General features: G+C 44.0%; 2 protein-coding genes across 3 annotated transcripts in view; one reads left to right on the top strand and one right to left on the bottom strand.

The window, feature by feature from the left end:
* prkdc (protein kinase, DNA-activated, catalytic subunit) overlaps positions 1-11,424 on the top strand; it is a 51,105-nt gene extending 39,681 nt beyond the window's left edge. Inside the window, exons 65-86 of one of the 2 annotated variants that reach the window (XM_048266041.1) lie at positions 45-233; positions 694-918; positions 1,774-1,882; positions 2,157-2,259; positions 2,382-2,553; positions 2,845-3,019; positions 3,336-3,526; positions 3,787-3,976; positions 4,229-4,389; positions 4,587-4,798; positions 5,261-5,348; positions 5,443-5,586; positions 6,180-6,387; positions 6,529-6,596; positions 7,120-7,340; positions 7,618-7,710; positions 7,810-7,881; positions 8,044-8,115; positions 8,381-8,582; positions 8,800-8,988; positions 9,386-9,525; positions 10,802-11,424. In XM_048266041.1, the coding sequence (XP_048121998.1) occupies positions 45-233; positions 694-918; positions 1,774-1,882; positions 2,157-2,259; positions 2,382-2,553; positions 2,845-3,019; positions 3,336-3,526; positions 3,787-3,976; positions 4,229-4,389; positions 4,587-4,798; positions 5,261-5,348; positions 5,443-5,586; positions 6,180-6,387; positions 6,529-6,596; positions 7,120-7,340; positions 7,618-7,710; positions 7,810-7,881; positions 8,044-8,115; positions 8,381-8,582; positions 8,800-8,988; positions 9,386-9,525; positions 10,802-11,006 (3,429 nt within the window). In that variant the 3' untranslated portion in view covers positions 11,007-11,424. Of the gene's footprint in view, positions 1-44; positions 234-693; positions 919-1,773; positions 1,883-2,156; positions 2,260-2,381; positions 2,554-2,844; positions 3,020-3,335; positions 3,527-3,786; positions 3,977-4,228; positions 4,390-4,586; positions 4,799-5,260; positions 5,349-5,442; positions 5,587-6,179; positions 6,388-6,528; positions 6,597-6,681; positions 6,878-7,119; positions 7,341-7,617; positions 7,711-7,809; positions 7,882-8,043; positions 8,116-8,380; positions 8,583-8,799; positions 8,989-9,385; positions 9,526-10,801 lie in introns of those variants that run through there. The other variant, XM_048266042.1, reaches the window with a different exon arrangement.
* Positions 11,425-12,042: 618 nt separating this feature from the next.
* garem (GRB2 associated, regulator of MAPK1) lies at positions 12,043-23,636 on the bottom strand. Its single transcript, XM_048266283.1, has 6 exons — positions 23,283-23,636; positions 21,844-21,984; positions 20,993-21,123; positions 19,498-20,748; positions 15,385-15,572; positions 12,043-13,235 (listed from the first exon to the last, which is right to left on the bottom strand). The coding sequence occupies exons 1-6, from the start codon at positions 23,401-23,403 to the stop codon at positions 12,290-12,292; spliced, it is 2,778 nt and encodes a 925-aa protein (XP_048122240.1). The 5' UTR covers positions 23,404-23,636; the 3' UTR covers positions 12,043-12,289.
* Between the last annotated feature and the right edge of the window lie 486 nt (positions 23,637-24,122).

The raw sequence follows: 24,122 nt of genomic DNA on the forward strand, positions 1-24,122 counted from the left end.
ATATTGAGTGTGTTCTGCGGTGTTCTGTGTTGTGTTCTGTGTAGGCATTGAATATTGAGGACTGGACCGACGGCGAGCCGTTGGACACAGAGAAAGACTTCTGGGAGATAGCGGCACTGGACTCCTATAGTCACCTGACCGAGTGGAAGTCCCTGCAGTACTGCGCCACGGTCAACATTGACGACAGCGCACCTGTGAACCTGGATAAGATATGGAGTGAGCCCTTCTACCAGGTGAGCTACCATCTCATGTTCAGAGGCATCAAATCACCCTGCTGTGTCGAACTCAGAGCACTCTTCATCAGAACCATAGCAAAGAGCAATGAACCATGCTAATCCGTAATGTTGATTTTAGAGTTCACCAAAACAGGAATGAAAATATCCTCTTCATTTGCAATGTTATGTTTGTCTGTTTGTGTTATGCACACCTGTGTGTGTGTGTGTGTGTGTGTGTGTCTGTGTGTCTGTATCTGTGTCTGTGTTGCATTTGTGTTCTGTGTGTGTGTCTGTCTGTATCTGTGTTGCATGTGTGTTCTCTGTGTGTGTGTGTGTGTCTGTGTTGCATGAGTGTTCTCTGTGTGTGTGTGTGTGTGTGTGTGTGTGTGTGTGTGTGTGTGTGTGTGTCTGTATCTATCTGTGTCTGTGTCGCATGTGTGTTCTGTGTATGTGTGTGTGTGTGTGACAACCCCACCAGGAGAACTACCTGCCCTATATGATGCGTAGCATGCTGAAGCAGCTGCAACTGGGTGAGCGGGACCAGGCGCTGCTCAGCTTCATCGACGGCGCCATGAAGGTGGAGGAGCGCAAGGTCGTCATGGAGACACACTACAGCCAGGAGCTCAGCCTGCTCTACGTGCTGCAGGAGGACTACGACCGGGCCAAGTACTACGCCAACAACTGCATGCAGGTCTTCATGCAGGTCAGCACATCTAGTTGAGGCCCTACATCAAATGCACACTTTCTGCATGTGTATCTGTCATCTATCTTTATTTTTTTGTCATTAAAGGTGCCATGTGTAAGAATTGAGGTAAAAATATCCAAAAAATGAGCTACACGCATCAAAAGAATGAGAAGAAATAAGGGTGATGATGTCATTAAAAAAATGGCAAGGTATAGTGCTGCAGAGATATCAACCAGAATTAGCATGCTAAATTACTAGCCACAGCCCAACAGGTGTCATAATACCAGCTTCGGCCATGGGAGGCGGTATGCTGGCAACATAACCGCCAGCCAAACTGCAATACATGTTTCTCGGTTGTTACTCTAGGGTAGACCAACTCACTTTCTGGAGGTATACTGCCTCCATCTTTTATGGAATGTGGAGTATGAATTGATTTTTTGGCGGATATTACACATGGCACCTTTAAAATACCAGAAAGTCGAGATTTTTCTTAAATTTATATAGTTGGTGTACCCCAACTTGCATTATATAGTCAGGTAGTTTGTTCAACCTCTTCTCAGCAAGATTCCCATATAATAAGGCCTTCATTGTTCAAGTCTGAAAATATGCCATGAACTACTAGCTTTACCTTTGAGTGTTCAGATTTCTTATACACCATTGTATAAACTATGAATTTTAAAGGTACTCAGATCTGTGTTCTTTATCCATACAGGAGTATATATCTATGCAGGATTGTCAGGGCAGTCATTTTGATCTGCCGGTAGAATTACTCCAGCTGAGCAGTTTAACTCCAGCTGAGCAGTTTTATGTTGGTGTTGTGCATCTCCCCTCTCTGACTCTGCTGACATTGGTTGTCCTGTGGTTGTGCTGTAGAACTACTCCAGCATCGACCCGCTGCTCAACCAGAGCCGGCTGACGGTGCTGCAGTCTGTGCAGGCGCTGACTGAGATCCAGGACTTCCTGCACTTTATCACAGGAGACGGTGGGTGTCTGCCTGCACTGATCAATCTGAAGTTCATTCCCCCAAACTTTGGTTTAATTATAAAAAATCTTATGTTTGGGTATGTTGAGCACTCAGACTTTGTTAAAGTTATTGATTTGTTTTTATTCTCTTGCATTTTTTGAAATTCCAAGATTTGAAAGGGAATCTTTTGAATTTCTTCTGTTATTTCCTCTTTAGTAATTAGTTTGTTGTGGATGAACTGTTGTACCATTGTATCTGGTCTTAACTGTACCCATACGTTTGCTTTGTCTAGTATCTGTGACGTCATTAAAAAACCTCATAAGACTCTGGACCGCACGCTACCCTGATGCCAAAATGGACCCCATGAATGTGTGGGATGACATCATCACTTCTCGGTAGCATTTCTCTTTCAGTGGTTGCTTTTGTTTGTTTGTTTTATGGTATTGCAGTAGAGTAGAGAGGAGTCCTGTAACCCTGATGTGACCCTTGTGTTTCGTCTCATCTCTGCTTGCTACAGGTGCTTCTTTCTGGACAAGATCCTGGAGAAGCTGAGAGTGTCCACACCAGAGGACAGCATGGAGGTGGACGGAGACGGGATGGAGGCTGACCAGCCTGAGGACCTGGAGGCACTGGTCAAGGACTGCAAGTTCAACATGAAGCTACGCATGGCAGACAGTGCATGGAAACAGGTCTTCACACAGTGCTCATACATGCTGCTCTCTGTAGTCCAGTGTTCTAGAAATGTAATCGGTTCTTCTGAATTTTAAAAAGTGACTCAAATCAGTCAGTGGCTTGAATATTGTGCTTTTGGTGCTGCTGTGATACTACACTATAATTGGTACTATATGTGGTACTAAAGCCTCTTCATTTTGTGTAGACCCATCATTTGTTCTCAAATCTTACAAAATGTACTGAGACTGAAAACACAGAACAATATTATTTCTGTGTATGCATTACCTGCTTTATCTAACCCATTTCAGAATTGCTTCCCGGTGTCCACCAAGCTTCTGAAGGAGCTCCACCGCGAAGCCAAGACGCAGGACGGCTGGCTGCTGCGCTGGGTGCACACCTTCAGCCGCTTCACCCACAAACGCAGCGGCAGCCTCGGACCCAGCGAACAGATCAGCAGCCTGCTCAAGACTCTGCCTCTGCTGGGTCAGTCTACAGCACTGACCACACTCTACCTGACGCCTGACTTGAACAGGCATTATTATGGTGTCTTTGTATAAAACTGGTGTGCTGATTAGCTGAGATTCACCAGACTTGAGTTATAAATTCCCACCTTTTCTGCAGCTTGTATTGTTTATACATGTGTAATTACACTTAATGTAATTAATTACACATGTTTAAACATACAAGTTGCATGAAGAGAAGAGTTGCTGAGAGATATGACCTGTGTCATGCTCACATTCTCTCTGCCTGTTTACTCTCTCTCTCTCTATCTCTCTCTCTCTCTCTCTGTGTACCCCAGAGGACACTGAGCGACAGAGCGAGCACTCAGGCCAGGGCCGTGTCTACCGCAGCCAGCGAATCCTTATGGGCACGTCCTTCCACCTGCTGGCCTCTGCCGTCCAGCACAACCCCTCTGCTCTAGGGGCCATTGGCCAAGACAAGGCCAATAGGCTGCTGCAGTATGCCGAGGCCTCTTCTACCAGCGCGCAGGTTTGACAGAACAGACCAGCACATTGGTCATGTACTACAGTATTTGTGTCATGCATAATTGTATGTCACAATTGATTCCTGTGTAGTTAGTTGGTGTTAGGAACTGTTGAAAAAAACTTTTTTTTTTTTTCACCATGGCCTATTTATTTAGATTATTAGTCCTAAGTTAACATTAATGCTTGCTTTTGTATTAGTAGAAGTTTGTGCTTTTCCAGACAATTTGTGTATTAACTTAAGGCGGTGTGTGTGTGTGTCTACAGGAGGAAGTTGTGGAGAAGCTGCAGTTGCGTGCCTTAGAGTTGCTTAGAAGCGCCACCCGTAGGGCAGAGGAAGAAGTGCAGTCCTTCTCCCAGCAGCACTGGGACACAGCGGGCATCATTGAGGCCCACATGACCCTCGCCAACTTCTGTGACAAGATACTCCGTGAGGATGAGCAGAGAGGAGGAACAGGTAAACTACCATCTCATCTATGAACTCTTAGTATTCAAGTGGAGACAGTGAATTGATACTGTAACAAAAAAAAAACGTAATCATCATACCATAGTATGCTTTTAACCCAGTATTAAATATAGATCTGAAATAGATAGGTTTAATTGTAAATTATCTTGTTATGATTGATTTCCATTTCTACAACTCTCATTCTAAAGTCAACACCTTGTGATATGTCTTGCCTCATTGTGTGTGTGTGTGTTTGTGTGTCAGTGAGCAAGTTTGCAGAGCAGCAGGGCCTGCCTGTGTGTGTGGTGGAGTCCATGCTGAAAGCCCTGAGACTCAACTCTGAAGAGGCTCGCCTCCAGTTCCCCCGCCTGCTGCAGCTGGTCGAGCTCTACCCCGCAGAGACCCTGCACATCATGGCCAAAGAGGTGCGTCACAATTTGGCTTAATGCCTTAATGAAGATGTTAATTTGGACTTTGAATCCAACATTAATCAAACAAATTCTGTTGTTTGTCGATTTAAATTTACATAAACAGAATAGTTGTCGCAATGAACTGATAGTGTATCTCTTACATCGTTCTGACATCAGTAGACTGGGCTTGAGTCAACGCTGTTCTTTTATAGGTTGTCGCAGTCCCGTGCTGGCTGTTGATTAGCTGGATCAGTCAGATGATGGCCCTGCTGGACAAGCGAGAGGCGGTGGCAGTGCAGCAGGTGATCTGGGAGATAGCCGAGTCCTACCCCCAGGCGCTGGTCTACCCCTACATGATCAGCAGTGAGAACTACTCATTTGAGGAGACGGCAGAGGGGCACAAGAATAAAGAGTTTGTGGAGAGGTTTGTGGTGATGTTCTGTAAAGTGATGGGAATCTGAATGGCCATGACTTTACACAGGTTGTTGTGTAGATCTTGAAAGTCTGGAAAATATGGAATTATAAAATACTGTTTTCCAGACCTGAAAAAGTATAGAAATATGGGCGAAAGTCTCGAAAAAAATCTAGAATATTTGCTCAACAAATTATCCAAGGTCAAACAAACAAAAACAATGCGCAAACTGCAAAACTACAAAAAATAGCATCTTTAAAGAACAAAATTATCAGTTTATGACAGGGGTGGGCAAACTTTTTGGCTCAAGGGCCACATTGGGTTTTGAAAATTGGCCGGCGGGCCGCACCAGCCCATTGATTGTTAAACTTATTTTTAACTGAGGAGCACAGATGATGCAGATGCTTTTATTTGGGAATATTCTGTTTCTGGTTGGATAGATAGAACTGATATTGCTGTGTGTGTGTTGTGTAGGTTAAAACCCCTGCTTGATAAGGGAGGAGTCGTCCAAGATTTTGTTGATGCCTTGCAACAGCTGACAAACCCTGAAATGCTCTTTAAGGTAAGACAAAATGCAGTTGAAAGTAATTTGTGCATTGCCTCAAGTCCCAACTTGACTGGTTGATGATGAACAAACTTCCTCTGGACTGTTATAGGACTGGTGGGATGAGGTGAAGAATCAGCTGGACAAACCCAATCTGGACAAGAAGAAGATGAAGGCTCTGTACGATGAGATGCACTCCTCTCTGTGTGACTCCAGAGCTATGGGCTTCGGCTCCTTCCGCAAGAAGTTCATACAGGTTAAAATTTGAGTATATTTGGTCACTACTCTTCATATTATTAAGATGTATCAGTATTAGGATGTATCACCCAAGAAGTATACTTTACTGAAATGATACAGCATGGCTATATTTTTAGCAATAGACGTGATTTCATAGAATAATACATCCCACTAAAAGTTACATTGAAGCTGCAGTTGGCAAGTCTGACAGATTGAGGGGACTTAGCCAAAATTTTGAATGTTTACAAATCTCATGCCCCTCCCCCACTACCACCGAGCACCCTCTCATCGAGTTTGTGCTCGTCAGTGCGCACCAGACTGTGACAGTGAGATCTCACACAGCCCTGCTCTGATTGGACCAGATGAACCAGGAGCTGTGGATTTTTGCAAAACAAATAACAGGCTCTAGGTGGAGGTAGAAGTGCAGGTTTTTGTCTAAAACCGGCTGATTTATGTTGTTCTGTCAGAGCATAGTGTCGGTTTCAGTGAATATGATCAAAAAAATCTTGCCAACTGCAGCTTTAATATATGGGGGAAATATATGTATATGAATTTATGGAGAATATATATAACTATATATTGGTTTCATCTCATGAGTGTTTTGATCTTCAGAAATTCAATAAAGAGGTGGAGAAGGTGTTTGGTGCGGGCGGCTCCAAGCTGTTTGAGAAGCGTAAGGAGAAGACCTACCTGAGGCAGGTAGATGAGCTGACGGCCAACATGCGGGGCTTCCAGAAGGAGCCGGGCAACCTGAAGGAGTACTCGCCCTGGCTGAGCAACTTCAAGGCCGAAACCCTGCGTAACGAACTGGAGATCCCAGGTGAGGCTCAGAAGACTAACAGGACCTGGGTCACCTGGACCCAAAAGCACTAATGTCATCACTACCTAGTCCCAACCGATTACAGGCAATATAGGCTAGATTTACATTAATAATGTTTCCTCTCCTCGTCTGCTATTTTAGGACAGTATGATGGCAGGTCCAAGCCCTTACCTGAATATCATGCAAAGATTACAGGATTCGATGAACGGGTAGGTGGTAAATGTTTGATATGCTTAAAGGTGCTCTAAGCGATGTTATGCGGTTTCTAAGCTTAACATTTTTTGTCACATACAGCAAACATCTCCTCACCATCTGCTAGCTGTCTGTCCCCTGATTAGACTGTAAAAGAAGCGTCTCTGTGGACAGTTCAGGCTTCAAAAATGGCAACAAAAACAGCCTGGTCCAGCCTGGACCATGAAACAACAAACTGTTTCAGCCAATCACCAACGAGATGCGCATTCAGGAGAGTTTCAGTTGCACGGGAGGGAGGGGCGAGCTAGCTGTCTGTTTTTTTTTTACGTCAACAGAAGTGACGTTACCCAACATCACTTAGAGCACCTTTAATCTGAGCAAATTACTGAGCATTGTTTGAGACATTTCATGTACAGGTGGTACATAAAAATGAAAGTAATCAATTCATTTGAAACAAGATGTTAATACTACAAAGTTTATTTGACTGTGTTTATGTATATATTTGATCTTACCTGATTTTTGGTGACATTTATGCCTTAGGTCAAGGTCATGACGTCCATCAGGCGTCCAAAGCGTCTGGTGATCCGCGGTGACGATGAGAAGGAGTATCCGTTCCTGGTGAAGGGGGGCGAGGACCTGCGTCAGGACCAGCGCATCGAGCAGCTGTTTGGCGTCATGAACATCCTCCTGCACCACGACACTGCCTGCTCCCAGAGGAACATGCAGCTCCGCACCTACCAGGTGGTGCCCATCACCAGCAGGTACCACCACACCTGTACCTTTTACTCTTACTGTTCCGGAACTTTCTACTGATCGGATATTTCCTGACGTTTGCTGAACATGCACACACAGTTGGTATCTCTCGATGTATGTTTTTACTCATACTGGTAGTAGCTATGGCAAAAGCTCGTTCCATCATACTCCTCTGAAGAATGTCTCTGCAGTGCCCATATCCTATACGTACTACAGGCTGTGGAAAATGAACTGGTGTCAGTGCATGGTGGTGAAGCTGTTTTGTTCCTGATGATTCCCCTGTAGGATTGGTCTGATTGAGTGGATGGAGAACACTTGTACCCTGAAAGACTTCCTGGCCAGTAGACGAACAGAGGAGGAGCAAAAGACCATCCTGGCGTACGGTTTCTAATCTTTCGCCACACTACTGAAATTACATCTGCTGTTTTTTTTTTTTAAATGTTAAAATGTTTTAAAATATTCTGTCTTCTGTCATAGACCAAATGAATCATATGACAGATGGCTCCAAAAATTTGGAAAGGACATAAGACGGTATGCAGAGACATACAAGTAAGTGAACAACCAACTCTTGCATCCCTTGTATCCATTTCTCTTTGTTAGAGATACATCTAGAAGTGGTTCTAAGTTTCTCCTGTCAGATAAGTTGTCTTCATGATTTAAGTTTGATAATGGAAGCTGGGAAATAAATTGATTGCTGCCATTTTCCTACAGGAAAGCCAGTCGCACAGAAACCGTTAACAACTTTAGGAAGCTTGAACAGATGGTCCCAGAAGATCTACTGAGGTTGGCACTCAGTCAATAGGGTTATATGTTTTTTAACCAATGTCAACTGAACTAATGTCATTAGCACAAGTGATATGGCTTCCCAAATGCATCTGTTTGTTTTAGAAATTAACACACCTTTTTTTAAAACTTTAAGGACCTCTCTAACAAAGTCTCAACAAAGTAAATATTTGTAGAACTCTGATGATACTAATTATTTGATTAACTATTATGTCGTCACAAGGCATCAATGCTGCTAACATGCCTGTGCTGTGTGTCTGTGCAGGCGTGCGTTTGTTCGGATGAGCACTACCCCAGAGGCGTTCCTGTCCCTGCGCTCGCACTTCGCCAGCTCCCACTCCCTGCTCTGCGTCAGTCAATGGCTCCTGGGCATCGGCGACCGTCACCTCTCCAACTTTATGATCAACACCGAGACGGGTGGCATGATCGGTATCGACTTCGGACATGCCTTCGGCTCCGCCACACAGGTGTGTCACAGCACCTCCACGTCTCAATGGCTCTTTTGCCTTTTTAGGATTACCTATAGATTCTGACAGAAAGACTTGGAAAACCTAGGGTTATGGTTGGAAAGCTAAGACACCAGTTGAACTCCAGACATAATGCTCAGAAAGATATCTGAATAATCACTCTGCTTTCTTGGAGTTGGTATGAAAGGCCATAAATTATGTGTTTTAAAATACCCAGTTCCTTCCGGTGCCCGAGCTGATGCCGTTCCGACTGACGCGGCAGTTTGTGAACCTGATGCGGCCGCTGCAGGAGTCTGGCCTGATCCGCAGCATCATGGTGCACTCACTTAGAGCATTCCGCGAGCAGCCCGACCTGCTGCTCAACACCATGGATGTCTTTGTCAAGGAGCCCTCGCTCGACTGGAAGGTGAGGGAGCACACATGTCCAGATGACCGACATAATGACACCTTTTTACTGCTTTTACGGAAACTATTGTGTGCATTTATAGACCTTTTTAACTGTATAAAGAAACATGTGCATTCCTAAGGCATTTCCGGTGACAGAAAACAACATTGAGCTAAGGGTAACTTGGGGGACCAACACAAAAAAAAAAAAAAAAAAAAAAAAAAAGTTTTAAAGTAGACCGTTAGTAGAGCATTATACTAAGGTCCAATTCATTTTCATTTCAAAGTATGTGTTGGTTTTGAACATTGCAACTGGAACAGATTGAAAGGGTCCATATTAGGGCTCACGTAAGCGATGATGTGCTCATTGGCCAGTGCACGCTTTATTTCTTCATTTTCTTTCTGGTGCTCCTCTGCAGAACTTCGAGATGAAGCAGCTGAAGAAAGGTGGTAAGTGGATGCAGAGTGTGGACGTCAAGGAGATTAACTGGTACCCGCTGCAGAAGGTCAGCTTCGCACGGAGGAAGCTGGAGGGAGCCAATCCTGCCACTATCACCAGGTACTCAACTTGTCCACATGCATTTGGCACAGTGTAGTTTTACTGCAGGTATATTCATCAGAGAGAGCAGGCCCCAGCAGTGGCGCGACTGGCTGGGGTACCTGCACCGTACGCCGGCGACCCAGGGTTCAATTCCCGCCCCGTGGTCCTTTCCGGATCCCACCCCGACTCTCTCTCCCACTCACTTCCTGTCAATCTCCATTATCCTATCTGATTAAAGGCATAAAAAGCCCAAAAAATATACTATATAAAAAAAAATTCATCAGAGAGAGCAGTGTATGATGGGAACTGCCTATTACATGGTTTTTGGTAAGATTGAAGCTTCATCTACTATGTGTATTTCACTCAAGTTGATTTCTTTGTCCATATTTACTTAGGAAGCAATGGTTGTGAGTTATTCAGTTTAGTGTGTTTCTGTTACATTTTAAATAATGTGATGTACCAGTAATGTACATTGTTATAAGCAAAACTGGAACGTGGTCTGTAGGGATGTAACGATTACCGGTATAATGGTAAACCGTGATAAAAATGTTGACGATAACAATTACCGTTTTCATTTCAAATATCATGAGTATAAGTATATATACTTTTTTGATCCCGTGAGGGAAATTTGGTCTCTGCATTTATCCCAATCCGTGAATTAGTGAAACACACTCAGCACACAGTGAGGTGAAGCACACACTAATCCCGGCGCAGTGAGCTGCCTGCAACAACAGCGGCCCTCGGGGAGCAGTGAGGGTTAGGTGCCTTGCTCATGGGCACTTCAGCCGTGCCTACTGGTCGGGGTTCGAACCGGCAACCCTCCAGTTACAAGTCCGAAGCGCCGAAGGCCACGGCTGCCCCCAATTATCACGATGCGGAAACCGTGTGTTTAATCCTTCCCAGCTTTATCCAAGCCTGCTTTTGACATACAGTAGGCCTGAAATGCACCAGAATAAAAGAATCACATCTACTCAGTAACCATTTTTTACCCTCCCACAGCACCCCCTCTATGTGCACCCTGGTTAAATGTTGCACTTTTGATAAGGTTTTGCCTATATTTTGTAAATGCTGTCACACTTTTTTAAACTATTTCAGCTTGTGTAGGCTTAGTAGTCCTTTCTGAACATATTGAACACACTTTTAAAAATATCGCGATAATACCGAAAACCGTGATAATTTTGGTCACTATAACTGTGAGGTTAAATTTTCATATTGTTACATCCCTAGTGGTCTGCTATGTACGGACTTACCGAGTCAGGTCAATCACCAGTGTGTGATTTGGTTTGTGTTGCAGTGAGGAGCTCATGCTGGGCTTCGAAAAAGACCCTGCAGTGAAGGGAATGCTGGCTGTGGCGCAGGGAACAGAGGAGCACAGCATCCGCGCCCAGAAAGGGGAGAAGGACCTCAGTGTGGAGGAGCAGGTGGACTGTTTGCTGGACCAGGCCACTGACCCCAATCTGCTGGGCAGGGTCTGGGTAGGCTGGGAGCCCTGGATCTGAACTCAATCACTCTGTAGCTCTTTCACTGTCAAAGTGCTCACAGATGCAGGTACTTAAATGTGAAACACATGCTCTTATGTACATGAAATGTCCCTTGGATGTTTTAACATTGTCAGGATGAAACTCTAGCCAACAATAAAGCACTTTGCAATAGAAATGAAGAATGAGTCATGACCATTCAGGCTCACAATTAAGGACCAAGATACTACTGTAGTCAGCAGACCTGCCACCCAAATGATTTACATTAAAATGTGATTGGAGAGAAGATTATGTCAGATGACACTGCTGCCGCCCATCTTCTCACTCGTTTGTAAACCTACTAATGGCCTGTGCCAGCATCCCCGGCGATGGCGTCACACTCTCTGTCTCTTATCAATAAATGACATGACTGCTTTGACAGGTTCAGTTGTTTGAGAAACATTCTCGTTTTTTCTTTATTCATTTTTTTGCAATGCCCCAAAGATGTCTCCTGCATCAGCAATCACCTGGTTCATATGGCTTTATTATTAGACCTGTTTTATATACTAAGGCATTCACAGGCCAGGTTCACAGTTGCTTCAACAGAAAGCATCTGACAGGAAAGGTGAGACAGACGTTGGGTTACTGTTACCATAGAAAAAGGTAGTGAATCAAATCACTAACTTTATCATGGCAAAATACGGAGGGGGGGGGGTGCAGTTTCTTCACTGAATTTCATTACACTGTTTGTTTACACAATTGTACAACAATCGGTCATCATTTGCAGACTTCACCTCGTCAAATGGCAATCTTTAAAAACCTTGTTCTAATCCATAATTTTGATTTGCACAAAAAAGGCTTTGGGTTTGAGCAAGTAGTGTTTTCATTGTGCATATCCCTACGAAGGCCAAGGAGGGAGTTGGACAGATACATAACGCTATTATACAGACATACTGTATAGTTAATACATAAAAGCACCCTATATATATATATATATATATATATATATATATATATATATATATATATATATATATATATATATATATATATATATATATATATATATATATATTCACACACACACATACATATACACATAATATATGCATGTATATTAGACAAACAAAATGGCCACCACTGTAAGGCCATTGAATGTGCATAGTGTTCAGTTACAAAACTGTCTAGAGCAATACACAAGGCCAAGGTACCGTCAGTTGTGTGCCTTGCACAGACTAGATTTGTTTTAATTTTTTTGATCAGGTTTGTTTTTTTTTTTTTTATTATTATTATTATTATTATTATTATTATTATGATGAATATTACTACATTTTGGGCCTCCAGCCACCAATAAATTGCAACAGTTTCTTTACCTGCAGCTTAGTTAGCTTAAAGTCCTCTGAGAGGATCTCCTCCGTCAGCTGCAGGAGGAGGTTGCCGTCGATCTTCTCGCGCACAAACAGGGCCACCACATCTTCTGACAGTCCTATGAAGTACAGCGAGCGCGACACTTCCTCGATGGACAGTCCTGACAGGTCGATGGGCGGATTCCACGTCGAGCCTGACGTGTCTGTGTGCGGGTACGAGATGGTGAATACCTCGGGTGCGGTGGCAGACTGCTGCTCCTGCTGTTGTTGCGGTTGTTGTTCAAAAGAGCTCTTAGAGGCAGAGTCCACCAGTTCTGTAGTGTCAGGCACCACTGCTGTTGCCGCTACCACCGCCGCCATCACTGCCGTTGTCATGGCGACAGCAGCTGTGTCTGTGTCCTTCCCTGCGTCGCTTGGCTTGGGTGTCCTCGGCGGCAAGATGGGGCAGGATTGGCTCTGCTTGGCATCGCACTCCTCAATGGGTTTGTCTCTGGACACTTCCAGCGTGTAGCTGGTGGACTTGGTGTGGAACTGACCTGGGTGGGACTGCAGCGGGGATTTGGAGGAGGACGCTATCCCCCTGCCTGCCCCATCTCCACCTCCACCCCTGTGGGTCCCCTCAAAGTCAAACGGGCCAGAGGTGGAGGCCTTGGGCGTGCCGGGGGTGCGCTTGCGCGGATAGCTGGAGTAACTGCGGCAGTGGATGGAAGCAAAGTCGCCCGAGTCTGCGCCGCTAAAGTCGTTGGGCCACGACAGGCGGGATGGCGTGCCGTCCAGGGGCGAGGGGCACAGACGGGCGCTGGTGCTGCTACCGGTCGAGCCTTCACCACCCGCACGCAGCCAGGGGCACGGGTAGCATGGCTGGCTCGGCTCATCTGAGTCGCACGCCTCCTTCTCACCGCTTCTGCTGAGGGAGACACACACACACACACACACGTTAAATTTTACTTCCAACATAGATTGGCAACAGTCACAGTCATCACCGCAAAAAAAAAAAAAATCTGTGAAACATTGGCCTGCACATGTGTGCATATAGTGTGTAATGTTGTGATGTTTAATGTGAGGAACCATCTTATGACATGGATTCAAGGTTTTTGAAACAAAACTTCAAAATGTATCAAAAGATGAAGCAAACCTTTCACGTTTGTGTTGAGGAGCGCAATGTTCCAACATTCCATTTGTTTACTATGCGAGAGTAGGGGAGAACTGGCACAATCGGAACACTTTTCTATTCTCTCCGTTCGAACTCGATTTACACAAAGACTTGAAAGCTGTGAAATTTAGCCAGAAAACAGTCATACATGTTTTCTCCATGAATGTTGAAACAGAATTCAAAAACATGTTCTAGTTTAAGAACTGAACTTAACAGCGACATGTAGCCTAGGGCCTACCTTTGTTACAACCTGATGCAGCCATTAATGCCTCATTTACACATACCCAGGTATTTCTACAAACTGGTTATCTAGAAATATCCGGGTACATGTAAATGAGGCATTAATGACCGGGTCAAACGCAAACCATTTATCATTTTCTTTGTCTTCTAAACACCACCTAAAACGTGGGGTAGCCTACCGTTGTAAAAGTAGCAAAGCGTCATGAATGTAACCATTCTAAAATCGTGTTAGCCTTGTTGATAAACTGCTTATTTCTTTCATGTCTAAAGCATTTGGTCCAGTGATCTTTGAAGTTGCTGTGGCTGTCTAAAGTTTAATTGGCTGTGATAGCGGCACAAAATTCATAATCCATAACTCTCAATGGGGAATCATGAATCTGATTCCAACAACGGTAAGAATCCATACCATCCCAGCCCTAGCTGACAAAAGATGAGCATTGCATCTAGAGCTGCATTAAAATGGGGGAGCAAAAACTGACCTGCAAAAAAACAAACATGGCAATATATATTTTCTGCCATAGTTTCAAAAAATTCTTCAGACCAAAGTTATTTCTCAGCTTTTTTGGAGCACAAACTCTCCTTTCTTGAATTGGCTGTGTTATTCTAAAGTGGATATTAGGTTGTGTAATACACCGGTTGACTCACTATGATGCAATTAGTAACGGAAAATAACCAGGAAGCAGCAAAAAAAGTTGTAGCATTTGCCTTACTTGAAATGGTACATCCTACAATGTGACAATTGCTCGTGGTGCACATTGCAACCACAATGCTTAAATGATGCATTATGCCATACAGCCAAACACTGCTTTGATATACTTCATAGCTAACGCAGTCTAAGACTAGATTACGTTTTCACAAGGACTAGTTCAGTTCCTGTCAGAAAAACTCCAGTTTGAGCACATTTGTTGTTGAAATGTTGAGTAAATGCCAAGAGAGAGAGAGAGACATCGAGAGAGGGGCTCAGGGAGCACATACATAGAAAATAAAATGTCCCTTGTTACTGTGGCTTTCCTTAATGGCACTCGAAATTCCATGGCCATGATCTCAATTCCCAGGCCTGATAAAATACCTCCAATATACTTGAGGTTGCCTTGGATAAAGGCCAGTGGCTAAATGTAATGTCATGTCTAAGCTGCCAGTTCTGTTTATTCTAATCCACAAATCAAGCAGGTTGAGACCAACACCAAGGCCGGCCAACCTTATACACTTGGGCTGCGTGGGAGCTGAATTATACAGCAGTCATGTATTACACTGTACACTAACTGCTTGTGGGACAATAATGTTGTACGCAGGGGCCATTAGCTGCACACATTGGAGATGAGGCAGATGGCGTAGGAATGCATACTTAGCGGTTTCAAGGCTGTAAAGAGATTTTATTTTTCACGGATAAAAAAACAAAACCTATTAATCTTTCGGGAACTTGTTAAGGGGTTAATCAATGGCTGGAGTGCATCTTTCAATCTCCTGCAAGTTCAAATGGGTAAACTGCTGTTTTGTGTTGCCAAAAACTGTATGTTCATTCATTGCACTAATACATGCTTAGAATTTTTAGTCTACTAATCTACTAATTTTTAGTCTACTAGTTTTAGGCTACTACTGCACAAACTAGTGTGCACCAGCCACCTACTGGGTGTTGACCTGAGGCAGTCAGGGTTCTCACATGTTGTGAAGGCCAGAGGAGTAGTAGGAGAGGGTGGGGCTGGGCGAACGGGTGTCCTGCTGTCGGGGTTTGACCAGGGGGAGCGGCGCAGCAGCGGCTACTGGGGTGGAACACGAGGGCACGCCTGCCTGCTTGGAGCTCCGTGGAGGGATGGGCGGGGCGTTCAGGAGCCGGCACTCCTCCTTCACCTGGAACAGAGAAGAGAGGGGAGGGTTGTTGGGGGCCCATATAGAACTCTTAAAATCACCAACAAATGGTAAACATTTGTGGCGAACATGTTTTCTCTGAACAGTTCAATTTGAACGATTTGGTGTTAACATTCCATTGTAACTACCTCCTCAGACTGTTTACGATTGTTCGCAAAACGTCGCCGAAAACTTAAGACTAATGGAAAACTGTTTGCAAACGTTATGTTTAGGTTATGTGCCTATGTTTGCAAATATGAACCCACCTCTAGAAAGCAGAGGGGTATAATGTGAAACAAGATGAGTGGTGTGTTGAGCCTAAAGCCAGAGGTGCGTTCAAATTCGGTGAGCAGAGGCGATACTTTGTGGCAATTATTTATCTTGTTGCTTGCCATTTTGTTTAGGGTCGATTCAACCAGGGCCCACGCACTTAGGTCTTAAAAAATCTATAAAAAAAAAAAAAATATTTTGTTCGGCCTCTTTTTTTGTCAATGTTAACAAGCCCATAGCGCAAGAAATAAAGTGTAGGAGGCTCAAATTTTGCATGCTGATAAATAGGAATAGTATGTAGCAAAATCATCACGTTTGGTCTGGATGATTCTGCATGGTCATAGCTGTCCCTCCAAGTTGATCAAAATTGTATTGGAGTTTTTGGCTGGTCTCTGTTTAGGCCTTCAGAAGACATATTTGTACTCAACATAGGCAACATAGATTTATTTCCCTTATTGACATAAGTAGAAACACTCTCACAAAAAGCAATGAACAGAAAATAAATTCCTTCAGGGTCCAGTTTTGCGCGGGTTTGGTCACAAGCGGCCCGCGGTCGCCCGATATTTTAATCAACCCGATCGCAACTCGGACAGCGAATATTAATTAGGACAAAATTATACCCGACCCACTTATTTACAAAATGTGTGCTTTTGGTTATAGTCTGCATGCAGTGTGACAGTAGGCCATTTCTGTAAAACAAGCTAATTTATTTAGGCATGCAGAACATAATGTTTATGTGGGAGAGAGAATGAGAATAAGAGCCAAGCACGACGCAACCACCAAGGATTAGAACACTAGGATAAGATTTGAAGGCCATGGACATACATCTTTCTTTCGAAAACAGAAATGGTGAGGCGAGGTAGGCTAGAGATACATTGCTGGTCAAAACGTTAGCGTAAGAACTGGTTTATAATGCTGAATGAAGCACAAAGCTTTACAAAAGCACATCCACTGTTTAAAGTCTCAAACACAACGAACTGTAACTTTTATGCATGCGCGAACCTATACATAGGATGTGTAGTCTGTGCCATAACATTTATTCCTGCAGGCTGCCCGTTTTGGCGGTCATACTTTTAAATGGCTTCGCAAGAAGTAGGCCTACATAGACCATAACTTACTGTCATCTTCTTTAGGAATTTTTCCCAATATTTCCCATAGCCTATATCGCTTTTCCTGAAGGGGTGTCTTATTTTTAACTCGCATCTTCAGCTTCTTTACTGTTGACTTTACTCTATTGATGCTTTACTGTATTGATGCCAGCCTTCTTGTGATATTTTAAGTAGGCCTATTTGTAGAAATATATATTTAATTAATTTGAACTGACCCGCCCGCAAATGACCCGAATATCATTAAAATATTTTGTTTATGACTCATAACCGCGGGTGACCGCGGTCATCCGCGGGCAACCGCTTTATTTCGGGCAGACCGCGCAACACTGTCAGGGTCTGAACAGCAGACCTCACAAGTCTGAAAAATAATTTTGGTTCTCATTTTCAGAGCAGCCTAACACCTTGTGGGAATATACAAAGATTTTTTTTTTATTTGTTTCTTTATTCTCCATGATCCCTTCTTTTTAAATACAACCTGTGGTAACTCTATACAAAACATATTGATGTCAATGGTGCATTTTGCCCATGTTCAGGGTTAAAAATTATATTTGCATAAGACAAGTCAAATTGGTGTTTTTAAAAAGAAGGGATCATAGAGAATAAAGAAAAAAATATATATACATATAAAAATGTATATTCCCACAAGGTGTTTGGGTGCTCTGAAAATGAGAACCAAATTATTTTTCAGACTTGTGAGGTCTGCTGTTCAGACCCTGAAGGGATTTATTTTTTGTCCATTGCTTTTTGTGTGTGTGTGTGAGTGTTTCTACTTATCTCAATAAGGAAAATAAATCAAGAGCCTATGTTTAGTACAAATATCTTCTGAAGGCCTAAACAGAGCCCAACCAAAAACTCCAATAAAATTTTGATCAACTTTGAGGGACAGCTATAACCATGCAGGATCATCCAGACCAAACTTGACGATTTTGCTACATACTATAGACTTCTGAAGTTTGCCTACAAAAAAGCTGCCATCTTTGACATCCGGTATCTGGCGATTTTTCCTATGGGAAAATAACATGGGGATTTTGAATTATCGCACCTGTTAAACTCTCGCGAAACTCTCTCTCTCTTCCCGAAAAACTGGCTGTATCTTGGAAAGTATTAATCTTACATAAGTAAAAAGTATTTTACAGTGTGTCTCCTGGGTAACATAGGTACACCTGGTCATTTTTTCTGATTTTTTTGAGACCGAGATTTTTTTAAGTGCGTGGGCCCTGGTTGAATTGACATGGAATGACCCTTTACAGTTTAAAGCAAACAACAAAAGTTTGCTAGGAATGTTCACCACTGTTTGACAAATTTCAGGCTTTAGGATCAACATCTAATTTCTAATCTGTACTCATTTTTTTGTAGTATACATGGATGGATCATTTTAACTTGAGATTCTCCGTTCTGTCCAGATGACTTTGTAAATATAAGACCAGATAATTTTTTAATCGACGGTCCAGAATTGAGCAGCCCTGTCACAGCGCTTTCCATCTGCTGCAACCAAAGTCAACACTGCCACTGGTGTCAAGGGTCACAGTCTGGTTTGTACATCCATTTGTTAACATCAACATAATCTTAAACCTAAAATAAACAATGGCGTGATTTTTACGATCCGGTTAACCTGCACAAAATGTATTATGTGCCAACTTTTATTGAGATATGACACATTCTTTTATGTCCTTGTGTGAGAGGATAGTAAGCAATGGTATTGGTGTTAAACCAATAAAGCGTGGGCATACTGTGTGCTACTTTGTTTTGCAAATATGTCGCTGAAACAGTGACTTCTTTTAAACAAATTAACCCAAGTCATGCTCAAAGGTAGGCCGTGCTTTGTGGCAATGTGTGCCTTAATGACTAACACAAATATTTGCTGCTTTGCGTAGAGGGGGGAGCCTTGAAAAGGCTGTATTCTTGTAGCCAGCTCTGAAGAGTGTTGTGGTATTTTGGTGGATTGAATGTGAATAGGCCCCTAGAGTTATATGAAAGCAGACATGGGTTCCCATTTTTCAACAAAAGAGAATCCGCACAGATCAACTTTAAAGACTGCCCCCACCACCACCACCTTAGCCTTTTATATGCAGGGATGAGCTGAAATCACTGGTCCGAAAAGATTCACTCTCCTGTTACAGTTAATGTTTGCATGTAGGAAATAACTGTGTGTACTACAGGGCAGTGAGGTCATCTTAGTCCTTCCTTTAAAGCCATGAATCATGCCACCGGAGCACTAAATATGGTTTAATGGTCTCTATGCACCGCCCAGGTAAAGGAAAAACAATAACAAGGAGGGTTTTGTGTTTGCCATGTCTGGAGGCTCAGATAAATAGATCATTCCTGTCGTGGTGAAGGCAGCACCCCTGCTTCCAGTAACGTGAAGTTAACCGAGACATTAAATGAAATCCACTTACATTTTAAACGAATTTAAAACATAACCTAATGTTCTATTTAAAAATGGCTGAGTGTGATCAATAGTCACAAGCCCCTGAAGACATTAAACTACAAAGAACAAGATTTAAAGTACTAAGCTCTTCATTCCGTTATCATGGTAGACAGCGACTTACAGCTTCAGATTTGGGAGGCACCGGCGGTGGAGGTAGACTGAGGTCCGAGCTTAACAGGGGGCAGGCAGGGATGCTGACTGGGTACTGTAGCACGGGTGTCATGTTGCTCCTTACAACGGGCTTGCCGTGGTCTGTTAGTGTTAGCGCAGACGAGCATGGCGCCTGGTTCTTCATGTGGTCGAGCCACAGCTCTTCGTAGGGCACGTCGGGCTTGAGAGAGTTGGTCCCACTTGGGCTGCTCTCGGTCAGCTCAGGCAGCAGGTAGTCCGTCTCGGGACTGGGCACGGGCGCTGCTGGCGGCGCGTACTCGCCGCACAGGCTCACGCAGCCCTGCAGGTTGACCTCGCTGTTGCCGTGCAGGTTGCTGCCGTAGACGCAGACGGAGAGCCGGTGGAAGGACTGGGTCAGCTCGTCGCGGGCCGAGCTCAGCGAGCTGGGCAGGTGCACATGGCCCGGGCAGCCGTTGCTGCCGCCCACTCCGACTCCTCCGCCTCCGCCTCCGCCTCCGCCTCCGCCACCACCACCACCACCACCCCCTCCGGTCCCACCCACCCCGCCCCCGCCCTTCTTGGGGCTCTTGCCCTCCTCGCTCCAGTCCACACGCACGTCACGCACCGCCCGCGAGTAGTCGTCGATGTCGAACTGCTCCTGGCAGAAGGTGAACCAGCGGTGCACCACCGTCTCCAGCCACGGCTCGCCGTGCAGCAGGCCCTCGGGCAGCAGCAGGCGCGGCAGCGTGGCCACGTGCAGCGGGAAGTGCACGGGCAGCACCTTGTTGGTGCGCAGCGCGCAGCACACCACCACCGTCTTGGTCTGGATGTTGACCAGTTTGTAGCGGTGGCCCTCGCGGATCAGGTGCAGGTCGTGCTGGTTGCGTGGCGGGCTGCTGGGCACCGTCACGTTGACCGGCAGCCGCGTCTTCTCCACGATAGTGCGGATGGTGTGCTCGCCCTCTTGCATCTGCAGCTCCAGCGGCGAGCACGTGCTGAAGCGGCCCTTGCACTGGAAGGGCAGGCTGATGCTCTCGTTGGTGCGGTGGTTCATGCAGATGAGACACGGCATCTTGCCGCGGCCCAGCTTGCCCAGCGAGTTGAGCTTGCCGATGCGCTTGAGGATGGTGTTGAAGCGCGACTTCTCCTTGGCCGTCTTGGTGTACAGGATTTCGGCCTGACCCATGAGCGTCAGCTCGTCGCCCGTGCTCAGGGTGATGTTGTAAACCTCTGTGTCCTCATTACACTCACCTGAGGCCATCTGCATGTGGGAGCAAGAAACACCAGAACGTTTGAAACAGCCCAGGAATAAACAGTATCTGTTATCTTACATGCATGTGAATAGATGCAAGTACAGTGTATTCTACCACTACGGACATCATTTTGGTGTGTCCCTAAAATGCTTTACTGATTGACATCCTTATAAAAGAATATGGAATACGTTGAAGGGGACTAATTTAGCCATAACATTTATTAGGCACAGGACTGACGTAAAGAAGACTGACCTTGACATTGAAAGTGATTTCCTCCATCACGTAAACCCGCTCGGGAAAAGCCTTGGCCACTTCCTCCACGCTGTTAAAGTACTGCACAGGTTCCTTGATGTCGCGGTCCTGTTCAAGTAACTTAAATTGGCCTAAGAGAAAGTAGGCAGTGATGAGGCCGTATAATGGCATAGACAGTGTCACTCACATAGTTTCAATGAAAGATGGGACAAATGGAAATCATATGCATCATATCACCATAATGTGATTTCAGAGCTTTTGAAAATGTCATTAGACTCCATTGTTACTGGCTAGGAACAATACATTTAACAAAACATTAAGAACCGTTCTGTCAGCCTTAAACATCTACGGTTTATGTTCCTTCCCACACCCTTATTTACCAGTGTTCTGTACTGGTCATATGTCCTATATCAGAAACTAACCCATTTTCAGGGGTACTAGTCAAATAATAATTAAAAAGGTGAGTCTCACCTAAAAGGCAAGCAGGTTGCATCCATAAATATGGTAAATATTCCCATACCAAATTCGATCATATTCATCTAATTTCTAAAAATAATTAAATCTAAACTGTTGACGTCTGAATCAAACCAAGTAATGCTTTCGTCAGCAACATATTAGCCATTATCATGTAATGCAAGCTATGGACTGAAGAGAAGACTTGTTATTCTAGCTGAGTTCAACTATTGACTCACACCCTATTTGCCACTAGCTGAAATTCTTTGAATGAAACAGCTGTCATTCCTTAAGCCCCAATGAGAATTCAGACTTTTTCACTAACACAGAAGTGCATTTTAAATGAAAACAAAGGAAACACAGCAAGAGCAAACCAACGGCATAGTTGATTGGCTCACCCTCGTAATGGACCGGGATCTCGATTTTGGGACCGATGACATAATGGCCTTCCTCCAGGCTATGGGCAGTGATTGTGGTCCACTGTCGACATGAGTGAATCAAGAGGTAGTCATTTTCACGCAATCCTTCCACAGTCTGGCCTAAAAAAAAAACAGATTACACGGCCTGTTCAGATGTTATCTGACAACTGACATGATATAATGGGTGGTGAAATCTACACTCGAAGGCTGCCTTTTCAAACTCTCTCTCATATATATATATATATATATATATATATATATATATATATATATATATATATATATATATATACACACACACACACCACCACCATAATACGTAGCCCAAAAACAATGCGCGAGTTTAAAATCAGAGTAGGTTGGTTAGCCTACTTGTTGACCACAGTCTATGTTGTTGACATTTGACAGTCCACATCTCATGAACAGGTGCCAAAGATTAGAACTACAACCGGCAATCGACGACATACCACTAAAACATTTATTCCTCGAGATGTTAGTATTTGGTATTTAATAACATTTGTAGATGTATGCGCGTGGTTAGACGAAGCGGCTGCAGAAATTAGTTGGTATTTTTAAGCGCCGATGTTATCATACTGTATTTAAATGTCTTATCTCGCTATATCCTGTTAACGTCAGCAAGCAAAGCATTCATTGAGAAGAAGGCCAACATATCCTACTATGCAGGCTTCCACAGGGAAATTCATAACACGCTACAAATTCTATTCAGTGAAATTACTACAATGTATATTGCTTGGAGGTTCGGAAAAGCCAGCCTTATGCACTGCTAGCTAGTCAGTACACATTCCTGTAGGACAGGCCAGATAAGAGTGAAAAGCTGATGAAGTAAGCTCGAAATAGCCTTAATTTGAAGACAACACAAAGTATTGACTGCAGCTTGTCAGCTTTGGTGCAGCACAAATCGATGTGTTTGGGAAGCCAAATGGTACGCCGACTAGTAGGCATGCAGCGCCAGCACCCTCATAAAAGTGATTGCAATACCATTTTCCAATTCGGTTAACGTTAGCTCGTTAGGAATCTGGGGTGAACTGGTTGTTCACACAAGCTACCCTGCTAAATAGAACCAGCTTGCTAACATTGCTTCCATTTACATGGTTCTCGACAGGTTTTGGGTAGATAAAAGTGTTGCCTAGCTCAATTTCATTGTTTCGACGTCCCCAGCGTTAAGTTGGTAAATAAATGAATTACGAGTGATATATGAAACACAGTTTCCAACTAAGCTAAATGGCTAACAAAGTATGTTGGTTGTAACCAAGCTCTGCTAGCTACCTACGGGAAAGCCACCCACGTTCAGATTCTTGCAAAGTTGCCAACTTGCCTTGCTAGCGTGCTAGTTATGTAGCACAAGTTGATGAAGTTTACCCATTGTTTATCACTGAATAGCAAGAGAATGCGCTTACCACCATCCAGTTTCACAATTTGTGGCAGTCTGTAGGCACTGACAAGTCGATCCAGGGACAGAGTCGTCGTGCTCCATGCAACATCTTTTAAATTGTTGTACAACATTGATCCCAGGTCCATGTTAGCTGGCTAACACAATGACCTACCCGCCGCCGCATTCATTTGTTCTAAAAAATGGTTCTTGCATAGAGAATATTTTCTTTGATGCCGTTTTGTTTTTAGTTTAAAACAATCATGCATTGTCCAGCAGCCAAATCACCTCGACAGTCTATTTACACTGACAGGAAATGCCATATACCCAAACCATAGAAATCTCGTCCCTGGCAATGGGAATTTCCTCCTCCCAGCGCCTGTGGTTGCTTGGGCAACTTCAACTGACTTTAACCTTTGTTGACTTACAGCCCAGTAGGTCTGGCCCTAATCATAGTCTATGATCTGGCCCTAATCATTCTTTGAGTCACATTGACATGACCATTCAGTGCAGTTATGGGCTATTTGTTTGGCTTTATTATTTTATTATGCCCACATAAATAGGCTATATACAACGTCTGTCTGTGGTTTGCAGGCATTTGCATCATTTTCACTAAAGGTGAATGGCAGATTTATATGGAAAATGTCAGAAAGCCAAGCAGAAAAGTCCAGTTTGTGTCCACCTGAGGTAGCCTAGCCTAAAAGTAGATCAACCATTCCATTCCAAATAATGATTCTAGAACTGACACCCTAAGCCAGCTTGGAGCCTAGTCAAAGATTTCCATATTAAACCTCCTCTGGGCAGGGAGGCCCTTGAATAATCGTAAGCCACTTGGATTTTCAGAACTTTGCCTGAAGAAAGGCTTACG

Source organism: Alosa alosa, chromosome 16 (assembly GCF_017589495.1).
Source record: "Alosa alosa isolate M-15738 ecotype Scorff River chromosome 16, AALO_Geno_1.1, whole genome shotgun sequence".
NCBI classification, from domain to species: domain Eukaryota; kingdom Metazoa; phylum Chordata; class Actinopteri; order Clupeiformes; family Clupeidae; genus Alosa; species Alosa alosa.